Source organism: Bufo bufo, chromosome 1, assembly GCF_905171765.1.
Source record: "Bufo bufo chromosome 1, aBufBuf1.1, whole genome shotgun sequence".
NCBI lineage: Eukaryota > Metazoa > Chordata > Amphibia > Anura > Bufonidae > Bufo > Bufo bufo.
In genome coordinates this window covers 258,067,695-258,089,733 of record NC_053389.1, presented here as the reverse complement: position 1 = coordinate 258,089,733, position 22,039 = coordinate 258,067,695, and the positions used below count along the sequence as shown (strand labels likewise).

At 43.2% G+C, this 22,039-nt stretch overlaps 1 protein-coding gene across 3 annotated transcripts in view; it reads left to right on the top strand.

The window, feature by feature from the left end:
- ATXN10 (ataxin 10) overlaps nt 1–16,960 on the top strand; it is a 254,113-nt gene extending 237,153 nt beyond the window's left edge. For all 3 annotated transcript variants that reach the window (XM_040439132.1, XM_040439131.1, XM_040439133.1), the window contains one exon: nt 16,298–16,960. In XM_040439132.1, the coding sequence (XP_040295066.1) occupies nt 16,298–16,479 (182 nt within the window). In that variant the 3' untranslated portion in view covers nt 16,480–16,960. The remainder of the gene's footprint in view (nt 1–16,297) is intronic.
- Nucleotides 16,961–22,039: the final 5,079 nt, after the last annotated feature.

Genomic DNA, 22,039 nt, shown 5'->3' with positions numbered 1-22,039 from the left:
CAGCCATAAACCCCCCAATGTCAGCCATAAACCCCCCCTAATGTCAGCCAAAAACCCCCCCAATGACAGCCATAAGCCCCCCAATGTCAGCCATAAGCCCCCCATTAGCCCCTCATGTCAGCCATAAGCCCCCCATTAGCCCCTCATGTCAGCCATAAGCCCCCTATTAGCCCCTCATGTCAGCCATTAGCCCCTCATGTCAGCCATAAGCCCCTCATGTCAGCCATAAGCCCCCCATTAGCCCCTGATGTCAGCCATAAGCCCCCCATTAGCCCTTCATGTCAGCCATAAGCCTCCCATTAGCCCTTCATGTCAGCCATAAGCCCCCCATTAGCCCCTCATGTCAGCCATAAGCCCCTCATGTCAGCCATAAGCCCCCCATTAGCCCCTCATGTCAGCCATAAGCCCCCCATTAGCCCCTCATGTCAGCCATAAGCCCCCCATTAGCCCCTCATGTCAGCCATAAGCCCCTCATGTCAGCCATAAGCCCCCCATTAGCCCCTCATGTCAGCCATAAGCCCCCCATTAGCCCCTCATGTCAGCCCCATGTCAGCCATCAGCGCAAATAAAATAAAAAAATAAAAAAACACTTACCTCTCCTGCTCCTGGTCACCATCGTGATCCTCTTCATTCTGCTGTCGGCTGGCTGTGTATAGCGGCGCACAGTGTGAGGTCACAGAGAGACCTCACTCTGTGCGCAGCCATGCACAGCCGATAGCCGAGTCGAGGACCAGGAAGTGGTGAGTACAGATCCTTCACCGCTCCCTGGTCCTTCTGTACTAATGAAGCGCTTCCATAATGGAAGCGCTTCATTAGTACAGAGTTAAAGACTGCCCTGATCGCCGCGGCCCGGCTAACAATCTTCCACGGCCCGGTCCTGGGCCGCGGCCCGGCGGTTGGGGACCGCTGTCGTAGGGTGTCTTGCATTGAAATCTGCTGCAATGACCCGGTTACTGCGTTCACCAGACATCAACACAATTTCTATCCGCTCCTCACGTGTTAACCTCGGCGACATGTCAATGGCTGTAAACAAAGAGAAACTTGTAAATAACTCATGAAAGAATAAAGTTACGTTAAAACCAAGCACACCATTGTTTTTCGTGTGAAATTCCCAATAAGTTTGATGTGTCACATGACCCTCTTCCTATTGAAAAAACAAAATTTGGATTCAAAATGTCCGACTTCAAAATGGCCACCATGGTCACCACCCATCTTGAAAAGTTTCCCCCCTCACATATACTAATGTGCCACAAATAGGAAGTTAAAATCACCAACCATTCCCATTTTATTAAGGTGTATCCATATAAATGGCCCACCCTGTATAACATTTATATTGTTTTTATGTGTAAACTTCAGTTTGGATGTGCATTTTAGGTTCAAATGCTTCTTTTGGTGCATTTGAAAAAAAAATTATTCCTGTTTGTCACAAAATTACATGAAGGTGGACAAGGTTGTCAACAGTGCGTCAAGGCACCTGCAATCTTAGGTTGTCTGCTTTAAGAAAATATTTGGTTTTGGGGTTCACTTACTCTTCAGGAGCTGTAATCCCTGTATTTTATAGATTGCTACTTTTAAAATTTGCCGTTTAAAACCATTTCTGGTGATGTTAAGAAGATATAGTCATTTAACCCCTCAGATACTGCGTATAATAGTGATCGTGGCATCTGCGAGGTTAGGTAGAGGGAGAGGACTCCCTTTTGTCTTCCGATCGGAGCCCCCGCAGTGAAATGAAGGGTTTCTGATTGGTTACCATGACAGCCTTGGGCCTGCTGGAAATTCCCAGGCCTGAATATTGCAGGTTATAGTCCCCTAAGAGGGCTAAAAGTTATTTAGTGAAAGTTAAAAAGTATAAAAAATATTTAAAATTAATTTCCCAATTTTACATATAAAAATAAACAATAATAAAAATAACCTGTTTCTCTGTGTCCACAAATGTGATGCTAAGAAAATGTAGATTTTTTTTCCCAAAGGTTTTTATATTTAAAGTAAAATAAGAACTATACAAATTTTGTATCACTGTAATCATATTGACCTGCAGAATAAGGACGTCATGTCATTTTTAGCACAAAGTGAATGTCGTAATAGCAAAATTAAAAAAACCTTGGCGGAATTGTAGCCTTTTTTGCGGTCCTCAAATTGCAGACCCGCAAAACATGGATACCGGCTGTGTGCCTTCTGCATTTTGCGGAACAGAATCTCCAGCTCATAATAGAACAGTCCTATCCTTGTCCGTAATGTGGACAAGAATAGGACATGTTCTATATTTTTGAGGGTGTAATGGAACAGACAAATAGATGCGTATAGCACTGATGAGTGCAGTTCCCTATAAAACTGCTAATGCCGTAGTCTGCATTTAGTACTATCGTAACTATGTTTTAGGTTACCTTTTCAGATGCCTATATTTATTAATAGCTATAAATACTACTAGCAGCTTTTAGGTTTAGGCTGGTGGCCCTTTAAGTGTCTGTTACAGGAAGCTATAAAAACAAGGCATTTAACCACATTATTCAGGCAATATACAGGACGGATCACACAATGTACCATTTTATAGGAAACCTTGGGAGTCCATATACCACACAATAACAGACGACACAGCGCGCGAGTGAGGAAAATATTCATTTTTAAGAAGAAGCTTTCTCCAACAATAACAAAATAAATAGACAAAATAATTAGAGGGAGAGGAAAATGTTGGAGGCTGTATTTTTAGAGCTTTGTTTTTCCAGTATGTATATCAAATTTATGTAGCTGCTCCAGGCAAACCAAAAATTTAAGAGAAAGCCTAACTCTTACCTTCACCTCCACTCCTTAAAGGGATTTTTCCAGGATTAAAATATTTTATATATTTTTTTTTTTTAACAGATATGTTCATATAGTTGCTTACCTCCTGTACATCCTGTTTTCTTCAATTTACACTCTGGTTTGTATGCATCTTGTATGTAGCACTTAGTATTTCTGTATCTAACCAAACCCATGATGCACTTCTCCTTTCTCTGCCACAGCTCCAGCACCGCCCCCAAGATCCAGCTAGTTTATAGCTCCTCCCACCCAGCTAGTTACAGACACTTCCCTGTCACTGCCCCTATATGGACATAACATCACAGGAAATAAGAAAGAGCTGCTTGGACATGGACATGTGACCGTGACCCAAAACAGGAGATAAAAGTAAAAATAATACAAAATTATAGCTACCGTACCTTCAGAAATGATTATTTTAAAGGCTGTTGATGTAAACAAGAAAGACCATTTTCAAGCACCATATACAAGGGGTGATCATTTGATGAACGATTGTTTGCATCTACAGTGGGGGAAATAATTATTTGACCCCTCACTGATTTTGTAAGTTTGTCCAATGACAAAGAAATGAAAAGTCTCAGAACAGTATCATTTCAATGGTAGGTTTATTGTAACAGTGGCAGATAGCACATCAAAAGGAAAATCGAAAAAATAACTTTAAATAAAAGATAGCAACTGATTTGCATTTCATTGAGTGAAATAAGTATTTGAACCCTCTAACAAAAAAAGACTTAATACTTGGTGGAAAAACCCTTGTTTGCAAGCACAGAGGTCAAACGTTTCTTGTAATTGATGACCAAGTTTGCGCACATTTTAGGAGGAATGTTGGTCCACTCCTCTTTGCAGATCATCTCTAAATCCCTAAGGTTTCGAGGCTGTCTCTGTGCAACTCTGAGCTTGAGCTCCCTCCATAGGTTTTCGATTGGATTAAGGTCCGGAGACTGACTAGGCCACTCCATGACCTTAATGTGCTTCTTCTTGAGCCACTCCTTTGTTGCCTTTGCTGTATGTTTTGGGTCATTGTCGTGCTGGAACACCCATCCACGACCCATTTTCAGTTTCCTGGCAGAGGGAAGGAGGTTGTCGCTCTGGATTTCACGATACATGGCTCCGTCCATTTTCCCGTTTATGCGAATAAGTTGTCCTGTGCCCTTAGCAGAAAAACACCCCCAAAGCAAAATGTTTCCACCCCCATGCTTGACGGTGGGGACGGTGTTTTGGGGGTCATAGGCAGCATTTTTCTTCCTCCAAACACAGCGAGTTGAGTTAATGCCAAAGAGCTCTATTTTGGTCTCATCAGACCACAGCATCTTCTCCCAGTCACTCTCTGAATCATTCAGGTGTTCATTGGCAAACTTCAGACGGGCCTGCACATGTGCCTTCCTGAGCAGGGGGACCTTGCGAGCCCTGCAGGATTTTAATCCATTGCGGTGTAATGTGTTTCCAATGGTTTTCTTGGTGACTGTGGTCCCTGCTAATTTGAGGTCATTAACTAACTCCTCCCGTGTAGTTCTAGGATGCTTTTTCACCTTTCTCAGAACCATTGACACCCCACGAGGTGAGATCTTGCGTGGAGCCCCAGAGCGAGGTCGATTGATGTTCATTTTGTGCTCCTTCCATTTTCGAACAATCGCACCAACAGTTGTCACCTTCTCTCCCAGCTTCTTGCTAATGGTTTTGTAGCCCATTCCAGCCTTGTGCAGGTCTACAATTTTGTCTCTGACATCCTTGGACAGCTCTTTGGTCTTTCCCATGTTAGAGAGTTTGGAGTCTGCTTGATTGATTGATTCTGTGGACAGGTGTCTTTTATACAGGTGACTAGTTAAGACAGGTGTCCTTAATGAGGGTGACTAATTGAGTAGAAGTGTCTAACCACTCTGTGGGAGCCAGAACTCTTAATGGTTGGTAGGGGTTCAAATACTTATTTCACTCAATGAAATGCAAATCAGTTGCTATCTTTTATTTAAAGTTATTTTTTCGATTTTCCTTTTGATGTGCTATCTGCCACTGTTACAATAAACCTACCATTGAAATGATACTGTTCTGAGACTTTTCATTTCTTTGTCATTGGACAAACTTACAAAATCAGTGAGGGGTCAAATAATTATTTCCCCCACTGTATGTTCATTCCCATTGTTGCCTCCTTTTAAACCTACCCAGCTTTTAAGTTGATCTCATACAGACATCATATAGATATTATTTACAGCATTGTTTAATAGGGGCACGTCCCAAACATGCTGTCGACAATAATGCAAAGTGTGGGGAAGGATCGATTGTATGAAAACACCACAATAATTGCAGCATGTGAATGTAACTAAACAGGCGCAGATTGATTTGCCTTATCACTGATGAGTGCTTCCTGACATGCCCCTTTATAGATTCGGACATCAAGGTAGAGGAAAGTGCGTTCACTGTAGAGTAGCAAAAGAGCCAATATATAGAGCAGGCCAGTGGCCCGGTACAACCAAACCCTTTCCACTCCTTCCAAACAAGGACCCTTTCCGCCACTCCACATAGTTGACATCGGTCATGTAATAGACATTCTTTCAAGATTGATTGGACCTTTTTGTGTGCTGTAGCTCAGTTCACTGAAGTGGGATCTGAGCAGAAGTAAATCCAGCACAGCCATTTCACAGTGGATGGAGCTTTCAGTTTCTGACTGTCCACTATTTAGTCTCCAGTGGCTTCTCAAAACTGCTGAATGGTGGGGTTCAAGTGTCAAACCCTTACCAATCTGATAATAATAACCTGGAGGATAGCTGGAATACCCCTTAGGCTACCTATATGATTCAGAATTTTTTATTGTTTTTGGAAAATCCATATGAAGTCCTCAACAAAACCATGCACATAGCTCTGCATGATATATTTGAGTTTTAGATGCATTTTTTATTCAGTTTTTATATGGGTTTTTGTTGTGGATGTTCTTTGTTTTATATATATATATATATATATATATATATATATATATATATATATATATATATATATATATATATTATAATGTAATCAGGGCCGATTCTAGCTCATCTGCTGCCTGAGGCAAAAATTTAAATGGCGCCCCCCCCCTCCCATTTAAAAATAGTATGAAAGCCAAGTAGCCACCGAACTCAAAGACTGCCCTTCCGGATCTACGGGGCGGTACAAGTACAGATAATGTTATTGATATCACCTGCAGTCCTATGTAACATCACAGGTAACACAGTGATAAATCTCTGAGTACAGATACTATTGTATATGTTACCTGCAGTCTTATGTAAAGCAACAGATAAGGCTACTTTCACACTCGGGTTTGGTGCTGTTCCGTCTTGTATCTGCACAGACGGATCCGCACCGATAATGCAAACGCTTGTATCCGTTCATAACAGATCCGTTTGCATTATTCATTCAAAAAGTAAGTCAAAACTAATCCCTCTTGACCTACATTGAAAGTCAATGGGGGACGGATCCGTTTTCAATTGCACCATATTGTGTCAGTGAAAAACGGATCCGTCCCCATTGACTTACATTGTAAGTCAGGACAGATCCGTTTGGCTCCGCATACGGAGCGTTTTAGTGACCGTCTAAAAACGCAACGGAGACCAAACGCAGCCAAATTGTTGCATTCTGACCGGATCCTTATCCATTCAGAATGCATTGGGGCTGAACTGATCCATTTTGTGCTGCTTGTGAGAGCCCTGAAACGGATCTCACAAGCGGACCCATAAACGCCAGTGTGAAAGTAGCCTAACACTAGTGCTGATAATGTGGTAGTGTTACCTGCAGTCTTCTGTAAAACCACAGATAACACTAGTGCAGATCATGTGGTAGTATTACCTGCAGTCCTATGTAAAACCACCGATAACACTAGTGCTGATAATGTGGTAGTGTTACCTGCAGTACAATGTAAAACCACAGATAACTCTAGTGTAGATGATGTAGTAGTGTTACCTACGTCCTTAGTGTGCCTCCCTGTGCCTCTCCCACGGACTCCATGCTGGCGGCGCTGCCTCCTCTTCCTTCTTCTCCTTGCCTCGCACAGAACGTCCTGATGCAGCTGCATCAAGACATAGGAACACCGTGGGCATGGTAATGGTGACACACACACACACACAGGGACAGACACACACACAGGGGCATGTACACAGAGGGACAGACACATCTGTGCCCCTTTCACAGTGATAATACCCTTTGTGCCCCCTCACAGTAGTTATGCCCTCTCTGTGCCCCCTTCACAGTAGTAATGCCCTTTGTGCTGCCTTTACAGTAGTAATGCCCACTCTGTGCCCCCATAGTTATACCCCTTCACAGTAGTTATGCCCTCTTTGTGCCCCCTTCACATTAGTAATGCACTCTGGGCCCCCTTCACAGTAGTAATGTCCGTTGGGCCCCCTTCACAGTAGTAATGTCCGTTGTGCCCCCTTCACAGTAGTAATGACCACTGTGCCCCTTCACAGTAGTAATGCCCATTGTGCCCCTTCACAGTAGTAATGCCCATTGTGCCCCTTCACAGTAGTATTGCCCATTGTGCCCCTTCACAGTAGTAATGCCCATTGTGCCCCTTCACAGTAGTAATGCCCATTGTGCCCCTTCACAGTAGTAATGCCCATTGTGCCCTCTTCATAGTAATAGTACCTATTGTGCCCCCTTTATAGTAGTAATGCCCACTGTGCGCTTTTATAGTAGTAATGCCCTCTGTGCCCCCTTTTATAGTACCAATGCCCTCAGTGCCCCCTTTATAGTAGAAAAGCCCTCTGTGCCCCCTTTGTAGTAGTAATTCCCTCTGTTCCCCCCTTATGGTAGTAAGGCCCACTATGCCCCCTTATGATAGTAATGCTCACTGTGTCCCCCTTATGGTAGTAATGCCCACTGTGCCCCCTTTGTAGTATTAATGCCCTCTCCTCTGTGCCCCCTTTGTAGTAGGAAATGCCTTTGTAGTAGGAAAAAAAAAAACACTAACTACTCGCCATGTCCCGTTCCTGAAGCTCACAGTCCTCTCTCCCCTGCTGCAGACGCAGATCGCTCTGCAGAACTGTCTGGGCGGAGCTTATGCAGATTCCTGGGCTGAAGGCTCCTGCCACACAGGCTGGCAGCACGATTTGTGCCTGCAGGTTGAATGGGGAGCAGGGAGAAGTCTCCCTGCTTTACCATTCAGTGCGCTGCCGGCCTGAAGGAGGGGAGGAGCTTGGGGAGCTGAACGGTTGATGAGTGACAGGGACCGCAGCTCCCTGCGCTCCAAGGAAGAGGGGGGTTGGGGAATGGGCAGCTTAAAGGGAACAGTGGCAGCATCCACCAGCAGTGTTTAACTGCTGTGTGGATGCCGCCCCCTCAAAAATACAGAAAACTGACGCCTGAGGCGAGATTCTCATCTTGCCTCATGGCAGAAACGGCCCTGATAGATATATATATATATATATATATATATATATATATATATACACACACACACACCTCACAAAAAGTTAGGGATATTTGGTTTTCAGGTGAAATTTATGGAAAATTTAAAGTTTACACTACAGTGATATTATATCATGAAAGTAGGGCATTTAAGTAGAAGCATGCAATGGTGATTTCCTAATTTCAAACAATATATTGAAACAAATCCAACAACATTGGTGGGTATACCCCACAAAAAATGTCTGTCTCATTAACTTGCCATGTGGCCTTGAGCGTCAATTGCAGCTTGACAACGACATGTCATGCTGTTCACAAGTCGACTTATTGTCTGCTGAGGCATGGCATCCCACTCTTCTTGAAGGGCGGCCCTCAGGTCATTGAGGTTCTGGAGTACAGAGTTACGAGCCTCTACATGGCAACTCAGCGGATCCCATAGGTTTTCAATGGGATTCAGGTGTGGAGAAAGTGCAGGCCACTCCATTTGAGGTACCCCAGTCTCCAGCAGCCATTGCCTAATGATGTGACCTCGATGAGCTGGCGCATTGTTGTCCATGAAGATGAAATTAGGCCTGTGTTGTTCATGCAGAGGCGCAATGACTGGATTAATGATTTATTCAAGTAGAATGGGCTGGTCACTGTACCATTCACAAAGTTTAGGGCACCACCACCAAAGGCAAACGGTAGCTGATCCATACCGCTCTCCTTGATTTCTCCAACATTGTTGGCGGCCATCATTTCTGCTCAGCATGAATTGACTTTCATCAGTGAACAACACTGAGGCCCACTGGTCCCTCAGCAAGCGTAGATGCTCCCTAGCCCATGCAAGACAATAACGCCTATGATCAGGTACCCTTGCAGGTTGTTTAGCACGCAGACCATGATGATGTAAACTGTTTTGAATGGTCTAAGGTGACTCTTGGATGCGTCTCACCTCCCTTGAATGTGCCTGGAGTTTTGTGGCATTCATCATCCGGTTTCTGCAGGGCATTGTTCACAATGAAGTGGTCATCAGTGTGGACGTCCACTTCTATGCCTTTTTGTGACTCTTCAGTCTCTCTGTATCTCTGAAATATCAAATATCCCTAATGTTTTGTGAGTAGTATATAGAGTCAAAAGTCTCGGGACCTTTTATTTCGGAAACGAAAAGGAAAATAAAATATCTAAATACCCCAGCAAGTAATGGATGAGGAGGCCTATCTTTTAGGCTATGTTGGAACATGGCCTCCATCTTGAAAACCGCCATTTTGGATCAAGGACTAATTTTTCCAATGGGAAGGGGGCCATCGTCAGATCCCAGATCCGAAGTTGCTTTGCTCAAAGCTTTGGTTTAATGCTGTACGCATTAAAGCGTACGGCCTCTGATGGGGCAAAGTGAGTTAGGCTACTTTCATACTTGCGGCAGAGAGATCCGGCAAGCAGTTCCGTCACCGGAACTGCCCGCCGGATCCGGCAAAATGTATGCCAACTGATGGCATTAGTAAGACTGATCAGGATCATGATCAGTCTTAAAAATGCCTGATCAGTCCAAAAAATGCATTGAAATGCCGGATCGGTCTTTCCGGTGTCATCCGGCAAAACTGATTCGGCATTTACTTTTTTCACGGATCCGGCATTCCGGTATTTGTACTAATACATTCCTATAGAAGAAAATAAGCAAGTCATTCAGGCAAGTCTTCAGTCTTTTCCGCCAGATCAGTCAAAATGACTGAACTGAAGACCTCCTGATGCATCCTAAACGGATTACTCTCCATTCAGAATGCATGGGGATATGCCTGATCAGTTCTTTTCCAGTATAGAGCCCCTGTGACGGAACTCTATGCCGGAAAAGAAAAACGCTAGTGTAAAACTGACAAACATTTTAAAACTTGGTTCTGAACTCCGCTTTGGTTCTGACTGGTACCTCGGAACCCAAGCTGGGTTCAGATTCGAGTTTTTAAAATGTTTTTTTAAATTTAAAAATCAAGTACCGAAGTTATTTACTGAAGTCTAGCAAGACTTCGGAAATAACTCCCTTCGCCTCGTCGGAGGCCTTACAGCATTAGGCCTCTTTCACACGACCATTGTGTGCACCCGTGGCCGTTGTGCCGTTTTCCGTTTTTTTTCGCGGACCCATTGACTTTCAATGGGTCCGTGGAAAAAACGGAAAATGCACCGTTTTGCAGCCGCATCCGAGATCCGTGTTTCCTGGCCGTGAAAAAAATAGGACCTGTCCTATTTTTTTCACGGCCAACGGTTCACGGACCCATTCAAGTCAATGGGTCCGTGAAAGAACACGGATGCACACAAGATTGGCATCCGTGTCCGTGATCCGTGGCCGTAGGTTACTTTTTATACAGACGGATCCGAAGATCCGTCTGCATAAAAGCTTTTTCATAGCTGAGTTTTCACTTCGTGAAAACTCAGAACCGACAGTATATTCTAACACAGAGGCGTCCCCATGGTGATGGGGACGCTTCTAGTTAGAATACACTACAAACTGTGTACAAGACTGCCCCCTGCTGCCTGGCAGCACCCGATCTCTTACAGGGGGCCGTGATCAGCACAATTAACCCCTCAGGTGCCGCACCTGAAGGGGTTAATTGTACTATCATATCCCCCTGTAAGAGATCAGGGCTGCCAGGCAGCAGGGGGCAGACCCTCCCCCCCCCCTCCCCAGTTTGAATATCATTGGTGGCCAGTGCGGCCCCCCCCCTCTATTGTAATAATAGGTTGGTGGCCAGTGCGGCCCCCCCCCCTCCCTCTATTGTAATTATTCGTTGGTGGCACAGTGTGCGCCCCCCCCTCCCTCCCTCTATTGTAATAATTCGTTGGTGGCACAGTGTGCGCCCCCCATCGGCCCCCCCCTCCCTCTATAGCATTAACAACATTGGTGGCCAGTGTGCGGCCTCCCATCTCCCCCCTCCCCCCATCATTGGTGGAAGCGGAGTTCCGATCGGAGTACCAGTTTAATCGCTGGGGCTCTGATCGGTAACCATGGCAACCAGGACGCTACTACAGTCCTGGTTGCCATGGTTACTTAGCAATAGTACAATAGTAGAAGATTCATACTTACCTGCTGGTGGCTGCTGCGATGTTCGTGTCCGGCCGGGAGCTCCACCTACTGGCAAGTGACAGGTCTATGCGGCGCATTGCTAAATGAACTGTCACTTACCAGTAGGAGGAGCTCCCGGCCGGACACGAACATCGCAGCTCCCAGGTAAGTATGAATCTTTTACTATTGTACTATTGCTAGTAACCCGCTGCCACCAATGATCGGGGGGGGGGGGGGGAGATGGGAGGCCGCACACTGGCCACCAATGTTGTTAATGCTATAGAGGGAGGGGCGGCCGATGGGGGGCGCACACTGTGCCACCAACGATTTATTACAATAGAGGGAGGAAGGGGGGGGGGGCGCACACTGTGCCACCAACGAATTATTACAATAGAGGGAGGAAGGGGGGGGGGCCGCACTGTGCCACCAACGATTTATTACAATAGAGGAAAGGGGGGGGGGGCCGCACTGGCCACCAATGATATTCAAACTGGGGAGGGGGGGGGGGGGTCTGCTGCCAGGCCCTGGCAGCCCTGATCTCTTACAGGGGGATATGATAGTACAATTAACCCCTTCAGGTGCGGCACCTGAGGGGTTAATTGTGCTGATCACTGCCCCCTGTAAGAGATCGGATGCTGCTAGGCAGCAGGGGGCAGTCATGTACACAGTTTGTAGTATATTCTAACTAGAAGCGTCCCCATCACCATGGGAACGCCTCTGTGTTAGAATATACTGTCGGAAATGAGGTTTCACGATCTAACTCATATCCGACAGTATATTCTAACATAGAGGCGTTCCCATGGTGATGGGGACGCTTCAAGTTAAAATATACCATCGGATTGGAGAAAACTCCGATCCGATGGTATAAAAGGGACTCCAGACTTTACATTGAAAGTCAATAGGGACGGATCCGTTTGAAATGGCACCATATTGTGTCAACATCAAACGGATCCGTCCCCATTGACTTGCATTGTAATTCAGGACGGATCCGTTTGGCTCGGCACGGCCAGGCGGACACCAAAACGACTTTTTTTTCATGTCCGTGGATCCTCCAAAAATCAAGGAAGACCCACAGACGAAAAAACGGTCATGGATCACGGAAAAACGGGACCCCGTTTTGCGGACCGTGAAAATATACTGTCGTGTGCAATAAGCCTTAAAACGAAGTTTTGAGCGAATCGACTTCGGATCTAGGATCCTAAAAATGCCTATTCTTGTGGAATTTGCGGAACGGACACATGGATACAGACTGCACTCTTATGACATCCGTGTGCTGTCCACATTTTTGCAGCCCTATAGAAATGCATTGGTCTGCGTGCTATCTGCAAAAATGTGAATTGGATGCAGACGACTGAAAATAAAATTGTGTAAATGAAGCCTAAAGCAAATGTACAGCGTCCTCCATCATCTATTATTCCTAGATAATGTGTACGTTCCATAACCTCTCTGAAATCTTTTGCTCTTCTGTGCAATTTTTTTACTTTTCAGTTTGTTTTTGATCTTTTCCAAAATCACATAAAGCTCCCTCCACAGATAATTGTTTTATTGATAGCAAATCTGAGGATTACTGGTTTGTAAAACCTTCTGGGATTTATCGGTCCATATGAATATATGGATGAATCAGTGGAGCTGTCAAGTTGCTGAAAGCTTAATGAGCCGAGAACGTAGACAACTCTTTCATTTTATAAACATTTAATCCTCTAACCATTCTAAACTTCTTCAACAACCAAAACGCAGCACCTTGCGAGCAACCGCCCATGCTCAATCCGGGATGCATTGTTTCAACACGTCGCTGTTTGTGCACATTTGGGAGAAAAATGGTTGAAATTTTAATTATACATTATTGCTCTTTTTTTTATATATTTACCTTACCCCTTAGGCTGAGTATATATATTTTTTCCTGATGATGGAATTGGAAAGTAATTTTAGTATTTTCTCCTAGGGGCAGTTTACCATTCATAGTTTGAGTTAAATTCCAAAATTTACTTGCATTACCTTTTTTTCCTCTGTAGCTCATTGCAACTTAAACGGGTTGTCCCATCTCAACGTTTGTGGCATATCACTAGGATATGCCACAAATGTCAGGTAGATGTGGACCCCACCTCTGGGACCCACTTCTGTCTCTAGAATGGGGACCCCAAGGTGAAGGTATAGTGGCCGCACAATTCACCACTAGGAGTTCCAAAAACAGCCAAGCGCTGGCAGTGAAGAGGTTGGCAATGTTTTTGCAGTGTGCTCTCCGTTTACTTCTATGGGAATTGCGAAGATGACTAAGCATGCTCACATTGTCGGTGTGCTCTCCTTGGCTCTGGAGACAGGAGCTGGTCCCAGCAATATGCCACAAATCTTAAGATGGGAAAAGGCCTTAAAAAGGGGTTGTCTGGGTTCAGAACTGAACCTAGACATATCCCCTTCTTCACCCAGGCAGCCCCTCTGAGTGGAGCATTGGAGCATTTCATCTCCATTGCCTTGTGCTGCATCACGCAGTGCAAGGGCTGTTTTGTTTATATTTTTACATTATAAGGCTGAGGCTTCCGCCTAGCAGTGTTCCCGGTGATGTCACTTGAACTAATGGGTGGGCTTTAGCACCATCCTAGGCTGTTGTACAGGCAAGGGCAATGCTAAAGCCTGCCCAATAGTGCTGGTGACGTCACCGGGCTCACTGCTAAGCGGAAGCCTCTGCCTACCACTCCCATACAGAGACCTGCTAGGTCACTGGATCTGCTGAAAAAGTCCTTGCCCTGCACGATTCAGCATCGTGCAAGGGAGAGCATCGGAGCATGAAATGCTCCGATGCTCCACTCAGAGGGGCTGCCTTGGTGAAGAAGGGCTTACCGAACCCGGACAACCGCTTTAAGGTAGAGAAGTTGACAAATCATAGCTTCTACCACCATCAATATAAAACCATCCGGCTACTATGCCACTGGACTCTGACACTGAAAATCCAGTTGAGTCCTACTAATTGATTGACCGCTATCTCTGTGTACTCTCTGTGCCCACAACTGGAGCAATAAGAATAATAGAAAAAGCATAGATTTTAATAAATACAATACTGAAATTATACAGAATATTTTTAATAACAAAACTATATTAATATGTTCTGCCAATCCTGCTCTGTATCTTGCTGCCTGCAAATGAAATTGCATATTCTTTCCATTTTAGCGTTAACATATATAAAATAATTTTTTTTATAAATGTTTTTTTTTTTATTATTATTTTCAGAGCTTTGTATTTTTTTTTTAATTCAGGTAAGTAATTAAATTTTGGATAGGTGGACAATTACTGGTATACAGAAGCGTAAAACCTTGTTTTGTTTAGCTACATTGTTTAACTTGAACCTTTAAAGGTTTATTCCCATCCCAGCCTTTCATAGCCAAGATGGGGATAACCTTTAACAGTCAGCCTGGGTGGAACCGTGGAGTTAAGGAAACTGCCAAATGAATTGTGCTCTACTGTGCGAACATTGAGCTATGCCGTTTCCAGTAACTTGGGCGTTAAGGAAACAGCGTAGCTCGCTGTGCTATGCTATTAGTGTAGTGCCAATTGACTGCTATCATAGTTCTAGAAACAGTGGAGCATAGCCTGCTTGGCTGTTTCATTAACTTTATCCATCCCAGGCCAGCACTTACTCAGGTTATTCCCATCTCGGCCAGGAAAGGCTGAGATGGAAATAACTCTTAAAATCCATTTATAGGTTATTGATACCAGCAAGTGACCCCCCCCCCCCCCCCCCCAGATGCTTTAATACAGCTAGAGACCAAGGGGTATGAGCACCTGAACGTGACATAATCCAGAGGGGTTTTGCATACCTCCCAATGGATTGTCCCACAAAATAGATTTCAGAGAGGTCCTAGCTTATGAAAATGTGCCTAAGACTGCCAGGACCAGAGTCCTTGTGACGAATACAATGAAGAAAGGGAAGGGGTTGGTTTTTTCACTGTAACTGTCTGCCAGTGAGACCTGAGTATGGTCTGTCTAGAAATACGGCCCCTTGAAGGTTTATGTGACAGGTAATTTTAGACATGAGATGGCGGTTTAAAGCGGGTTTCCCCTTTTACTCTAGATAAGCTCATGTAGTTGTTTATCTTATGTACATTTTCCTTCTGCTTTTTCTTTTGATATCTACTCTCCTGGCCCATTTTCACTATTTAAACAACTCACTCTGGTTTGTTTACATCCTTTAGGGTGGACTTCCTGTTGCTATATCCAACCTAACCCATGATGCACTTCTCCTTTCTCTGCCACAGCTCCAGCCCCGCCACAAACAACACCCATAGACACTCCCCTGTCACTGCCCCTGTTGCTGCTTTCCCATTGACAGGGTTTGAATGGGAACTTAAAGTGGCCCTGGAAAGATAAACTAAAAGTGGCCCCAATGTTTTAGGTAGGTCCAAATTGACAGAAGGCAAGGCAACGCAAGTAGATGGGGCAAATAAAAGTTGGCAGGGTCACTAATACCATAGTCCAGCACAGAATACCATCCCACAGAACAAAATACCACAATGCAGCACAAAATACCTCCCCAGAAGCTGTCCCTCTGTGGTGGCTATCAATAACTGCCCCATTCTGTCCTCCTTCAATTGTCCTTAATATGGATATGGAGCAGGGGGCTTAATAGGTGAGATGTGGGCCTCAACACCAAGCCACCCCTACAGTAGTATGTACCCTATGGGCAACGGCCCACTGGGAAAATTCCCTGTAAGGTTTATGGCCAGTCCGCACCTACCCATGGACATAACGTAAGGAAGATAGGAGTCTTAGTGGTAAAAGAAATACATTACAAAATTACATCTACCTTTTTAATAAATTATTTTCAAAGGATTCTGATGCAAACCCTTTCATGTCCAAGCAAACTTAAAATAGTAGACATATGGGTTCTCACCCTCACAAAGTCTACCATGGGTAGATCTTGAAGCTGATGCATCTGTGCTTGATGGAGGCACTACATTGAAGTATAAGGGTTTATGCTTCAGCATTACTAAAGTGTGGCATAGTGTAATTATGATAATACTTATGTCAGAAACATCTGTATGTGGATTTCCTCATAGATGAATACTTTGATTTCAAAATTTTTATGCTCCTTAAGTCTCTGAACCTCAGTTCTCAATCAGTGGGCGGTTTATGCCATTAGAAACCTTACAGAACACAATGAGAAGAATCAGGAACTGATCGCTAGTATGGAACGTCAAGGCCTAGCCGACACTGCATTGCTTGAAAATATGGGATTGCATGTGGAGGAGCGGGATGGGAAACTGGTTCTGAAATCTGTGAAGAAAAACTGAATATTAGTACAAGCAAATTTGGTTGGATGCATTGAGTGCATTTATACAGAGACTTGTATGCCACAAAAATGGATTCTTAAGATGATCATCTTCTTGGTGCTGGATCATGTAAAGAATATTTTTCTAGGTATATCAAGACTGCTGCCTTGTAATTGAGTGGCTCCAAAGTTAACATCTACTGTTATGCTAAACAGGTTGTTACGGTTTACTGGTTTTTCCAGAAACATCACCACTCTTTCCATAGGCTGTCTAGTAATGCAGCTTGGCAACATTCAAAAATGATGCAATACTAAAAACATCCGTTGGACAACCTTGCCGCTGTATGTAGAAGAAAGCAGCTATGTTTTTGTAAATTCATACAACCTGAAACCAGTTCCTGACTGTTGAACAGTGAGTTCCCTATGTGAACTCTCGCCAAAGACAAGAAGCAAAATTTAAAATTGTTACAATTGAGCAAATAAAAATCTCACTGTTTACCAATGTGAAGTACTGTCAGTCGTCTTCTTTGGTGTCATACTTGGTGGCTTTGGATCAAGCCCTCCGAGGCCTACATTAATTCGCCATTGATTCTAACTAATTTGTTGTTTTTACTTTTGTCGCTTCTGGACTTCTCATAATAAAATATCTTCAGGAATTTACTTTGGCCATTGCTTAGCAACTGTCCAAGTATACATCAGTTGTCAAGAGTGCATCTCCATTCTATTTTTTTGTATCCTATTGTTACTAGGACCTCCTCCAAAATGATTCCTGTCTCCAGAATGAATGGATATTTCCATAAATTTGTGGAGGGCAAAATGAGTGGAAAGAGATGATTAGTGGTCAGACATCTTTTGCGTCAGTTATCTATTGGAAAAGATAGAAACAGCCATGAAAAATTGAACTAAATTAACTTTCTCTTGACGTCCATAACCTTGGTCAATTTAGATTCTCAATATATACAGTACAGACCAAAAGTTTGGACACACCTTCTCATTCAAAGAGTTTTCTTTATTTTCATGACTATGAAGGCATCAAAACTATGAATTAACACATGTGGAATTATATACATAACAAACAAGTGTGAAACAACTGAAAATATGTCATATTCTAGGTTCTTCAAAGTAGCCACCTTTGGCTTTGATTACTGCTTTGCACACTCTTGGCATTCTCTTGATGAGCTTCAAGAGGTAGTCCCCTGAAATGGTCTTCCAACAGTCTTGAAGGAGTTCCCAGAGATGCTTAGCACTTGTTGGCCCTTTTGCTTTCACTCTGCGGTCCAGCTCACCCCAAACCATCTCGATTGGGTTCAGGTCCGGTGACTGTGGAGGCCAGGTCATCTGGAGCAGCACCCCATCACTCTCCTTCATGGTCAAATAGCCCTTACTTTCAAAGTTTTCCCAATTTTTCGGCTGACTGACTGACCTTCATTTCTTAAAGTAATGATGGCCACTCGTTCTTTATTTAGCTGCTTTTTTCTTGCCATAATACCAATTCTAACAGTCTATTACAGTAGGACTATCAGCTGTGTATCCACCTGACTTCTCCTCAACGCAAATGATGGTCCCAACCCCATTTATAAGGCAAGAAATCTCACTTATTAAACCTGACAGGGCACACCTGTGAAGTGAAAACCATTTTAGGGGACTACCTCTTGAAGCTCTTCAAGAGAATGCCAAGAGTGTGCAAAGCAGTAATCAAAGCAAAAGGTGGCTACTTTGAAGAACCTAGAATATGACATATTTTCAGTTGTTTCACACTTGTTTGTTATGTATATAATTCCACATGTGTTAATTCATAGTTTTGATGCCTTCAGTGTGAATCTACAATTTTCATAGTCGTGAAAATAAAGAAAACTCTTTGAATGAGAAGGTGTGTCCAAACTTTTGGTCTGTACTGTACATCTATTGTTGGTTATTGGCTCTGGAATTTTTTTTTCTAGTTTCCCACTACATTGTGTGCAATATAAAATGGTGCCATTAGAAAGTACAAGTTATCCTTCAAAAACAAGCCCTCATACAGCTATATGAACAGTAAAATAAAGTTGTGGCTGCGGGAAGGCATGGAGCAAAAACAGACTCAAAACTAAATCACTTGGTCCTTAAGAAGTTAAAATCACACGTAGTAATAACAAACACATCATGGAAACCTGTAAACCTAATGCTAAAGACAGTAAGAAAATGGGGGGAAAAACAGGCAAACATGCCAATAGTGAATTTGCAAATTTTTTTAGTCCACGAGGCCTGCCTATTCTTGTTTTCTCTTATTATAGTAGTGTGATGAGAAATATCTCCTTAAGGCATTATGTATAAGGTTACTGAGAAAAAAAAGATCCTGTCGTCAAAGATGTATGGAAATAGGATCATACAATAAAAAATACAGCCCACGGTTTCAGGAGCAGCAGATTATATGAATCTGTTAGATATGGCACAAGTAGTTCTCTGATTTAAAAATTGTAAAATAATATTTAAAAAAATTACAGGTGCCCTATTTTTCAATCTTGGTAGACACATCACCTTTCTTTTTTCTTTTTTTTCTTTCCCCCTCTAAATTAAAAATATCCAAATGAGCAGTTAGGTGCACCCAGGGCAGGCCCAAGCCTCTGTATTTACCCTTGCTCCTCCTACTTCCTATGCCGCCCCAAACTCTCCTCCTTGATTGAAAGGGCCAGATGAGATGACTATTGTGGCGGGTTTGCAGAGGAAGAAGCAGAAACAAGGGTGTACAGAGTGGCTTGGGCCTGTCCTTGGAGCACTTGACTGATCATTTGTGTATGGATTTAAAAGTACCCTTTCTCCAGCCTTACATGAATTGTACTCCTGCCACTAAATTCAGATTAGTAATGTATCTCTATACTCGTCCCATTTTCCTTCTGTGCAGTCATGTAATGCATACAGTTGCAACTGCAACCTGAAGAAAGGGGACCTGTGTATTCCTGAAACACATTGTTTTATTGCTTCAAATAAAAAAGACCTATCCTACTTCCTCCTGTTGCGTTGGATCTTTGCACCAAATGGTGAACTACTGAAGCTGTACCTGTCTTTTTTTGGGATGATTAGGCATCTCTGCCTGAAAGGCATTACATCTGCGGCGGCACACTGAGAAACTGGGAACATATTTACTGACAAGCCTACAATAGAGTTGTGCCTATTCCTAGCACAACTCAATAAGGTGAACCTCCAATTGGAGCCCGCAGTCTTTTGGCAACAGCTCGAGACGTACTTACCCTATGTTGTGCCATTCCTCTCTGTTCTTACAGTGACTCTCATCTACTTTGCGAAGATGTATTGCATAGAGAGGACTCTTCCTGGAGTCCTCTGTATTACCTGTGTGTGGTGAAGAGTCCTAGTAATGCATTACAAGACTGGTTTTCAGGGGAACTGGTGAGTAAAGATACAAATTACCTATTTGAACACTGTGGCAGCAGTACTGTAGTTAAAGGGGGTTGGGCACATTCTGGTTACTGTTGACCAATGAGTATGTAAGATGACTATATGGCACTTACTAATATAGCCTTTGTTGGTATACTGTGCCATTTGCTACATTTCAAAAGCCATTTCCCCTTGTAAAAATCTTGTGTGTTGTCTGCATAGAGGTCCTGTCCGTAAGATGGTCGCTAATGGAGGGTCATGTGACCAGACACATCACTCAGCCTATATCACACTACACCAGTGTATTTGAATGGAGGAGGCTGAGGGATCTGCCTGATCACATGACCCTCCATCAGTAGCCATTTTATAGCCAAGACCTACATGCGGACAGCACAAATGATTTGGCCAACAAGGGGCTTACCTTATGAGATATAGAGATGGCCCAATATATCTACAAAGACTATATTAGTAAGTGCCATATAGTCATCTAACAAAAACATTGATCCACAGTAACCCTATAATAGGTCTGCTACTGAGGTCTACTCAAAGAATATCATTCTATAATAAAACAATATTCATATTATTCTTGGTCTTTAGGAGACATTTTCTTTTTTTCTTTTTTTCCCAGACTTTTTCATTGAAGATGGAAAAATCATTGGTGGCACAGGTTTTTTTTTGTTATAATTATTCTTCGAATTCAGGTGTGGAAATTAGAATGTTGACATTAGATTTACGAACCATTCTTTAGGAGCACCCAACAACTCAGTGTGAGTTCAGCCTTCAGTTTAAATTTCTTTTTGCAATGTAGAGTCAGCCATAACGCCTGGGGTCTTTTTTTCCCCAGAAAAAGCAATTCCAGGCCCCTGGCCGGTCGCTGAAGTGCAAGTTTCTCACTGTGATTAATTCTGTAAGTCCCTTTTCATTATCCCGGCCTTCCCAAAACATTGACAAAACTTATTTCCAGTTCATTAATTCAAGAGGCTTTGTAGTACAAAGTCCTTTCCCTCTTCATTTCTGATATTGTTTGTGAACCCAGGCCGTATGGAATGTAGCACTGAATGAAAAGATTCGGGGGGTTGGGGAGGGTAATCGGGGCACATTCAACAAATTCTCTGTGTCCTTTAGGATTGAGATGTCGTGAGACATACACACATTATACTTGCTGCTTATAATGTATCTCTTACGTTTATCCACTACAAGTTTGTATAATATATAATCCTTGTACTTGTCCCACTTCACACAAGATGTATAGAAATGTGGTCATTGTGTGTGTGTGTTTTTTTGTTTTTTTTTTTGTTTTGTTTTTTACTGAAAATCAAAATATATATACAGTTGTCATCAGGGATTGTCTTGATTTGAACAGGAGAAATATTTTCAGCATCAAATTATCTACTCACCAAAGGCATAATTTGTAAAATATTCAAGGTGAATTTATTGATGAGTTTTTGATGCTATATTTGGAACTAATAGTCTTCACTTATGTGTAACTTATGGACCCTCAGATACCTGGGGTTCTTACAGTCTTGTTAACGTTTGACACTCCTAAATATTTTTAGCTGGATTTTGTTTGCATTTCCAATCACGTCTTTGAGTGAGTTATATACCGTATTTTTCGGTCTATAAGACGCACCTAGGATTTGGAGGAGGAAAATAAGAAAATATTTTTTATCAGACCTCGGATCCAATCCCCATTAGACCCTCATCAGACCCCCAAGCTCCATTAACCTCAGATCAGACATAAAAAAATAAAAAATAAACTTACCTCGCTTGCCCTGGACCGCGCTTCTTTTCATGCATCGTTCCCTAGTGTTCGTTCTGGCCCGCGCTGCACTGTGACCTGACATTGCACAACGTCAGGTCATCGTGTGTGCCTAGATACCAGGGAGGGTGAGTAGAGCCAGCAGAGCGCTTCCCGTGCTCTAGCATGCTGATGACCGCTTCCATGACTTAAAAGTTAAGAAAGCCTGTTTGCCATGCTAAAAGTCCAAGCAAAGAGGAAGTTAAAGGGGTTCTCTCACTTCAGCAAGTGCCATTTATCATGCAGAGAAAAATGTGTTGTGATTGACCATATTGCCTCCTTTGCTGGCATGATTCATTTTTCCATCACATTATACACTGCTCGTTTCCATGACTATGACCACCCTACCATCTAGCAGTGGTGGTCGTGTTTGCACACTATAGGAAAAAGCATTGGCTTCTCTGGTAGCCAAGTC